Here is an 8,325-nt window from a genome sequence, read left to right as displayed (position 1 = left end):
AAGAGACAAATCTTAAGTAGAGGTAATGACAGGCCCGCTATAAGTGAGATAGTTTTGACTGCAACCCCCGAATGGCTCGCTGCAGGGAGGAGGAAGTGGGCCAACCCAGTAAACTGCTACCATGCCGTGGTGATGTCATGCATGTTTTTTCGTTTTTTTCTTCACATTTTTATTTTTCATTTCTTTATATTTTGAAATATATTTAATATATATATATATATATATTTATTAATCTTCCATTTGAAAAATGTGAAACGTGTATAGAAAAATGTTTCTGTTGTACACAAAAAATGTATAAATGTAAAAACGAATTTTTTTAATCATATGTATGAAAATGTTTGTGACAATTACTAAATGTTGCATATTTCAAAATAAATGTATGTGACACTTAAAAAAAGTTTATACACATGTAAAAGATGTTCATGTAATGCAAAACAATGTTTCGAACATTACATTTTAAAAAATCTTAAGAAGTTTCAAAAAAGTGTTCATGAAATTTTCTTAAAATGTCTCTAAAATGCAAAAAATGTTTGCTCAAAACAATGTTTTTATCGTTAAAAAATGATTCAACGTGTATTTAAAAACATTTTAACACTTATTTGAATAAGTGTTGAGAAAATAAAAACAAAAAAACCGACAATGAAACAAAATGAAAAGAAAAGATACAAAAAACCAAAGATTGAAATAAAGAAAATCAAAGTATATAGAAGAAAGAAAGACATTAGATGAAATATCCAAGGAAATCAAAAGCAGAATAAAGAAATAAGAAAAAACAAGCAAAACCATAGAAAAAACAATAGCTTCTACAAATTTAAAATATTATTTATTTGTTTGATTGATGTGATGCATCGGATACAACCATTGAGACATATTTGCTGCATTATTATTTTTCTCTTTTAAGGCTATATTGATTTTCTTTTCTAAAACTAGCGCGTCAAAGTTGACACTCTAATACAATATTTATTTTAATTTAGGAATTCATAATTGTAGAAATAGTTTTGCTTCCTAGGCATGCCTTGGTTTGAAACTGTAATCTGCTCAGGTCATGACGGCAATAACATAGCTGTATTGCTAGATTTGAAACCCGTGTCTGACATATTTCAACCGACTGCTCTAGCACCAGTTCCATGAAATGATGATTTGTGGGATTACTAGCGTTTTGTTCAAATGGATACTTGTGAAATGCCCGTTATTGTTTTGTGAATGCATGAGTGAGGATATGGATTATTGTTCAGGTTGTTTCACACGACTAAAGCATTTCCCGTGGCTTGCCAGGAAAAGGTACTAGTTCTAAAGAAATATATCATGGGTTGTTTCTACAAAACAATCGATGATATTAACGAGTTGCAACGAGTCCTCGAATGGTCATGATCCATATCAGCGCGGCCGTATGTCATAACAAAAATACAAACTTACATCCGAGCATAACTGGAGTGTATGTTTCTTATAGGCATTTCTTACTCCATACATGATTGTAAAACAACATACTCCTATATTTGTAATGAAACCAAACATCGACAGACGTGATATAGGTATATCCTGATTAATTAATTTATTTTCCCTAGCCGTAGTAGTAGCACTAGCAGCTAGACTCTAATAAATGGTTCGACCGCTGTCGATACAAATAACCTGGCCGGTGATATAGGACGCTGTGGGCATACAGAGGAAGGACACCACTGAAGCGACCTCCGTTGGCTTGCCGCTCCGCCCCATCGGGATCCGCGAGCATGCTTGCTCGAGGGCGTGCGGCTCTAACTGTTGCATCCACAACAACCAAAGTATATATGTCAGTACCAAAATAAAAGTTACATAAGTATGAAATATTTTAACAATAAATCAGTTGATATATCTGACTGATCTCGGTAATTGCTGGGTATTTCTAGGACATCGTATACTTGGAGCAAGGCTATCCAAAGACCAAATGGACTCACAATACTATCTCAACACCTACATCTTTGATCATGTCTGTCGACACAATGCCTGGGGCAACGGAGTTCACACGAATATTGTCTCTAGCCCACTCAGTGGCGAGGCTCCTTGTAAATTGGTTCATTCCTCCTGGATGTGAGCCAGCATGTATAAATGAGAAACAAAAACCAAACAAGAGGTTAGGCCACACTTATTTGCATGGAGTATTCCATAAGCTCGTTTATCCTGTGAGGCGCATATGTACCTTTTGTGATGCCATAAAGTGCGAGGCCTGGGTAGCCAAATATACCTCCAACAGAGGAGATGTTGACGATGCTACCTCCTCCAAGTATAGAGGCGTTCATGAGTAGTGGGTGCGCGAGCTGACTAAGGTGGAAGCTTGACTCTAAGTTAGTCTCCATCAATTGTGCGTAGTCCTCCGCCGTCCACTCTGTAGCCGCTTTCAAAACCAACTGCCCTGCATTGTTCACCTATGTTGTCGATATGCACGGGTTAAGAAAGTTTCATAGATTTTGCGGGTCTTTTTTGGGATTTTCAATTACTCCTTCACTTGAGATATTCCATTTATTAAGTGAAGACTTTAACCAGCAATAGGTAATATTATTAATATTTGTTTTATCTAATACACAAAATTGAGGTTGTTAGCTTCATGCTGAGAAATACCTAACTAAAAAAATACAATTTATATCACACCAATAAGATACTAATCAGGTAATTTGTTGGCTGAAGTCTTGTCTTAGGCAGCTACTATTAATGTGAGTTCATCTGTAGACTGTATTTTTTTTGTCCGTTTGAAACTGCTTTTACCACGCTTACCACATGGTATGTACAGACTGTATTTAGCATGAGATACAATACTCTTTCTCCATCCATTCAATATCACCTTAGCAAAAAATCTGGCATGGGCGAATCAACCTGTGGTTGAGTTGGTTAGGTAGACAGTGGTATCCCCAACCCACCAGGGTTCAAATCCTGGTGCTCGCATCATTCCTGGATTTATTTCAGAATTTCCGGCGATGCGCTTTCAGTGGGAGGAGACGTTCCCATCGACGACGAGGCGCCTACGGTGACTTCGTAAATTTCAAGATGATATGCCGACTCAGTCTCTCGGAGGTGCTCATAGGGGTAGGGTGTGCGTGCGTGCGTTCATAGGGGTGAGTGTATGCGCGTGTATATGAGCGCTTGTGTCTGTACTGATGCTCAAAAAAAAAATCTGCCATGGTGAATATAAGAAACGACACAAGTGGATCATTTGGAGTGCTCTATATTAAACAAAATAAACCTGGACATGGGAAGCCTAGCCCAACGGCGCGAACCCGAAGCTCGATGCCGGTCCGGGCTTGGTCTTGAGTTTTGCCCAGAACGAAAAGCCCGAACTACCTTAAAATTAGGGGTTTAATAAAAATTTAGCTATACACCAAATATATTAACATAATATTATTTAATAGAAAAATGCACCATTTAATTGTTTCCGGCCGTGGCGGGTCGGGTTCATGTTTTGGGGTCGGACTTTCTAAAGCCCGGCCCAAGAAATGCCCAAGTGTAGATTGAAATGCACCAAATGATGAAGTTCTTTCCTTTTTTGCGTACATAATGAGTATGATTTGACGTGGTCCTGGCGGCATACATTAACCCTCTATGGAGCAACCAAATGGTAATTAGGCCAGAGCTTACCAGTATGTCCAGCTTGCCGTCGAAGGAGTCCCTGACCGTCTCCATGAGCTTCTCCCTCGCCGCGCGCACGGAGACGTCGCACACAGAGACGGTGACCGCCAGCTTCTCCTCCTCCCACTGCCGGCGGCACTCTTCCAGCTCCGCCGCGTTGCGGGAGCACGTGTGCACCCGCGCCCCGAAGCCGGCGAGCTCCTCCACGATGGCGCGCCTACACATGAGTCGGGCACGATGGCCGCCGGTGACCAGCGCAGTCGCGCCGGCCAGGCTCCACCTCTTCTCCCTGCTCGTCGTCATACCTCCTCCTCCTCCGCCGGTGGCGAATTGGATGTAGGATGCCGTTGTGATTGTGTGTGCGTACATATACTCTGGCCAGATCTACATTGTTGAGGTGACGAGTCTTAAATTAGCGGTGCAAGACTAGTTCCTGCCGTGCTAGGCCAAGAACATGTACCTGTATAAACTAAGTAGTAACTAGCGGGTATAATGTTATAGAGCAGGCCATCAATTAGAATTTTGCTGTTGTTGGCTGGTGTTAGACTCGGTTATTTGTCGCTCTGTGGTCGAGTTTTGACTTGGTTCGGCCGGAGAGCCTCGATCCTCGTAGCACATATGGCAATGGACACGCATGCGCTACACCAGTGTTGCCGGCCGGTTAGAAAGCACTGGCCAGATCTCTACGGTTCTTCTCTCTCTTGGATTTGGATGGCCAGTTTGTGAAAGTGGCCAAAATCAAGGGTAGAGTGTACCGATAGTTTGTAGACCTGTTTGACAGAATTATTTATCCAAAACCATCACACTTGAAGATAGGGTAACAACTTGGTACCAGATTCTAGTCAGGGCATACAAAATCATCGGAATTGCGCCTAATGCGTAATGTGAAGCACTGATGCTCGAATTAGGTCGCGAAAACAGCAAAACTGATAGATGGGGCCCGCTTGTTGGGCTGTCGTGGCAAAGACCAAGCACCAAAAAAAACTTTGACCAGCTGAGGTGGCAGATGAGATGCGGCCCCACCTGTCATTGACTAAACGGTCATCTTCGTCCCATATCTATTCCACTGGAGCATTGTGTCGAGCAGGTTATGACCACCTGAGCCCATGCGAACTAAGAGGTCCATGGCCATGGCAGCCGAGCCCCTGCTCAAGCTAGGCGCAACCTAGCTCCACGTCCAGATCCTCCTCTCCTTTTTCCCTTCGTCTGGAGCTCGCTCTGGGCGCGGGCTACCTCCTCCCATTTCTCTCTCCCCCGACGCCACCTCCAGGAGCTTGGCGCACGCCGGCCGGTGGCAGAGCACTGATCACAGGTAGGCACGAAACTCCAGTGCGGACAGGGGAGGACCACCCAGGCAGCAAGCATCTCGCGTCGTTGTCGCCATCCCTAGCGGATCCGTGGGCGGTGACCGCGGTGAGGCACACATCCAGCTGCACCGCCTCGAGCACTTACAGGTGGCAAAGGTGCTCCTCCACGGGGCACCGCCGCGAGCAGGGCGTGACCAGGGCCTCACGACAGGCGTCGTGAGCAGGGCCTCCCGACGGGCGTCGCGAGCACGGTCTTGGCCATGGCGCTCCACATCGGCGCTCGTGGCTGGGGCCTCCTAGTGGGCGCCGCCAACACGGGGGCGAACCGCACGCCCATCAGTATAGGCATGACCAGGGCCTCCCGGCGGTCGCCGTGAGCACGGCGTGGCCACCACAGTGTGCGAGCATGGGCACGGCCGCGAGCACGGGCACGGCCACGGCCAGGGCCTCCCGGCCGGCGTCACAAGAACGAGCGCGGCTAGGGCCTCCCGCCGGCACCGCATGAACGGGCACGACCAGGTCTTGGATGACCGACGATCAGTATGGGCGGCGAGCGGCGGCGGCGGCGCGAAATGTGCAGATGCGTTGTCCACACAAGCATTCCACGTCAACCTGACAGGTGGGCCCAAATTGTCAGTTTTGCTGTTTACCAGAGCTTATCAGAAAATCAGTGCTCTCCATTACGCATTAGGCGCAGTTTCGGTGGGTTTTTGTGCCCTGGCTAGAATCTGGTACCAAGTTGTTACCCTAACCCCAAGTGTGGTGGTTTTGAGTAAATAACTCTGTTTCAGACAACCAATTTTTTTTAATCACACAAGTCAATGTACATCCTAATTGTGCAGAGACCCCGTCCGTGTACTTATTGTGTTCGTATCTTCTTGATATGACGACATTGAGTCAATAAAAATACCTTTTATCAGAAATAATAGCAATTTGGTTAGACTCGTCAGATGAGACCCAAGTAGAGTATGAATGTGTCTCACTAATAAGGTTTCTTTTTGGACCACCAGACTTTTCAGACTGCCCTTTTGTGGCGACTGCATTCCTCCCGTTTCTCCCCCTTCTAATCCCTCCTCCACACCCCTTTGACCGTTGTCCTCCCTCCCTCCATCTTATGGTGGCGCTGCCCATAAGCGGGTGGAGGGAGGTGGGAGGGGGCTTGGTCCCTGTAATGTCCATAGTCACTACATAGTAGGCTTTACTGTTTTTCTTCTACTTGTGATTGTGGCTGATAGGGGTTGAAGTTGAAGGCCGGTTGGCGGATCAGAGGGTGCCACGGTGGTTGTTCCCTTGCTTTCTGCTGTCATGGCGACGGTGGAGAAAGGGTGTGAGCACTTGTTTCAGTCTCCAGTGCCAGTGCTAGTTAACGCCATATCCGAGCTTTTGTGTTGCTGGTGTCTTCCAGTCGTATAAAATCGAGCATTGTAGGTGATTTTCGTGCATGGCACGGCGGCGGTTTCACGTTCCACCTCAAAGCCAGCGTCGCTAATACTTGTAATAGCACCGACGGCTAGGGAAATCACCTTCAGTGTCATGGACAGTGCAGGCGGCTTCGCAAGAATAACCTCATCCAATGTTTTTTTTACCGCAGACGGTTTCATACGAATCACTGTCTTTAGTTTTTTTCTAATATGTACCCATCCCTGCTATTTGCTAACTAGCCCTGCAACTGAATTAGAATTGAAATTCAAATCAAACAGTGAAATTCATATAACAGACAAACAACATAATTGTTCGACACAACAGTGCTACATACCACAGATAAAACAAAGTTGAAACAGTTCAACATGATAAGTGATAAAACATGTTCTATACAACATATATCCCAAATAGCAGCGGTCCACTTAAGCACCACCGCCTCTTGCATACGGAGCTCTAACACCTCCAACATTAGAATCATGCTCGTCATCCTCTAACAAATGGATCGACCACCGTCAATACAAATAATTCGGCCAGTGATATAGGATGTCGTGGGCATACAGAGGAAGGACACGACCGACGTGACCTCCGCTGGCTTGCCACTATGCCCCATTGGGATCCGCGAGTACTCTTTCTCTAGGGCCTCCGACTATCTGTTGGATCGAGAACAACCAAAGCCGTTGATATTTCCCCGTTATTTTTGTATAAGTGTAAAATATTTTAACAATAAATTATGTTATATTAGCTGAGTAATGTCAGTAATTGTTGCGTATTTTTGAATAGTTTCTACGTTGGATAAAAGTTGGCAAAGAATAAATATAGTCACGATACAATCTCAACATGTACATCTTTGATCATGTCAGTCATGATCATGGATGGAGCAACACCGTTCACACGAATATTGTCTCTAGCCCACTCAGTGGCGAGGCTCCTTGTAAGTTGGTTCCTTCCTCCTGCATGTGAGCCAAGGCATATAGTACTTGTCAGCTGTATATCTACCTTTTGTAATGCTATAAAGTGTGAAGCATGGAAAGCCAACTGAGCCTGCAATAGAGGAGATGTTGACGATGCTTCCTCCTCCGCATATGGAGACGTTGAGGAGGAGAGGGTGTGCTAGCTGACTGAGAGCATCTCTAGCCGTTGAGCCCCCCAGGAGGCATTTTTTCGCCGCCTGGGGGCTGCCGGCGATAATTTTTGCCTGGGTGTCAAAAAGTTTCCACTCGTTGTCCCCCCCACCCCGTCATATGTCTCTCCTTTGCCGATGCCGCGCCGATCCGACCGTCCCTGCTCGCGTGCTGCTCCGCCCCGCCTCGGGCGCGTCCGATCTCCTGCGGACGGCTCCGCCCGCTGCCGCAATGCTCCAGGCCATCCCCGGCCTGGCCGCGCCTGGCCCTCCGCCCGCCTGCGTCGCCGCGCCTCCTTCGCGCGGCTCCGCCCGTTCCAGCCCAGCGCCCCGCCGTTGGACCGCGCCCCGGTGGCTCCCTGCTCGCGCCTGGTCGCGCGCGCCCGTGGCCGCTGCTCCCGTGGCCGCGCCTACTACTAGACTGCTAGAGCTAGTTCTTGCCGATCTTCAGGCCGTGAGCGTGCAACAAGTGTGGTCATGCACGGGGCAAAGAGCACCGGATCACCACTACCTCGCAGCAGCAACAGGTTGGCGCGGCGATGAGCGGCGGCGTGGACAGCCACGAGCACCGGCGCATCGCTATCGCACAACATGCCCGCCTCCGCGCCGATCATCCACCTCTGGGACTCCACGACGCTCCTCTGGGACCTCAACGCCACCCGCGACGCGCCCACGCTGGCTCGCGCAGAGCTGGCCTTCCTCCGGGGGCCGTGCGGGACGTCGTCGCTCCTCCTCGAGTTCGTGCTCGCCAAGCTCGGCGCCGTCCAGGGCGATACGCCGGCGGTCCAGGACTTCAATGGTTGGCCCGAGGAGCCCACGGGCGAGCTCAAGACGCGCCCGCGCCTGGCCGCCGCCGAGGACGGAGAGGAGGAGGAGGAGGAA

At 47.8% G+C, this 8,325-nt stretch overlaps 1 protein-coding gene and 1 pseudogene across 1 annotated transcript; both read right to left on the bottom strand.

Annotated features, from left to right (window-relative positions):
* Nucleotides 1-1,071: 1,071 nt before the first annotated feature.
* Nucleotides 1,072-3,897, bottom strand: LOC119311707 (noroxomaritidine/norcraugsodine reductase-like). Its single transcript, XM_037587394.1, has 6 exons — nt 3,604-3,897; nt 2,174-2,399; nt 1,952-2,058; nt 1,630-1,755; nt 1,472-1,490; nt 1,072-1,106 (listed from the first exon to the last, which is right to left on the bottom strand). Exons 1-6 carry the CDS (start codon nt 3,895-3,897, stop codon nt 1,072-1,074), a joined length of 807 nt encoding a protein of 268 aa, XP_037443291.1.
* A 2,916-nt stretch (nt 3,898-6,813) lies between these two features.
* The window catches only part of LOC119350846, a 3,318-nt pseudogene continuing 1,806 nt past the window's right edge, over nt 6,814-8,325 (bottom strand).

The sequence above is a fragment of the Triticum dicoccoides genome, chromosome 1B, assembly GCF_002162155.2.
Source record: "Triticum dicoccoides isolate Atlit2015 ecotype Zavitan chromosome 1B, WEW_v2.0, whole genome shotgun sequence".
In the NCBI taxonomy this organism is placed as follows: Eukaryota; Viridiplantae; Streptophyta; class Magnoliopsida; order Poales; family Poaceae; genus Triticum; species Triticum dicoccoides.
Note: the sequence above shows the minus strand (reverse complement) of the source record. Positions and strands in the feature narration are given on the sequence as shown.

Coding starts and splice junctions, on each gene's coding strand:
- LOC119311707 (XM_037587394.1), bottom strand. CDS start 3,897: ATGACGACGAGCAGGGAGAAGAGGTGGAGCCTGGCCGGCGCGACTGCG. Junction 2,400..3,603: donor ACGGCAAGCTGGACATACTG/GTAAGCTCTGGC, acceptor TCGACAACATAG/GTGAACAATGCAGGGCAGTT. Junction 2,059..2,173: donor ACTTTATGGCATCACAAAAG/GTACATATGCGC, acceptor GCTCACATCCAG/GAGGAATGAACCAATTTACA.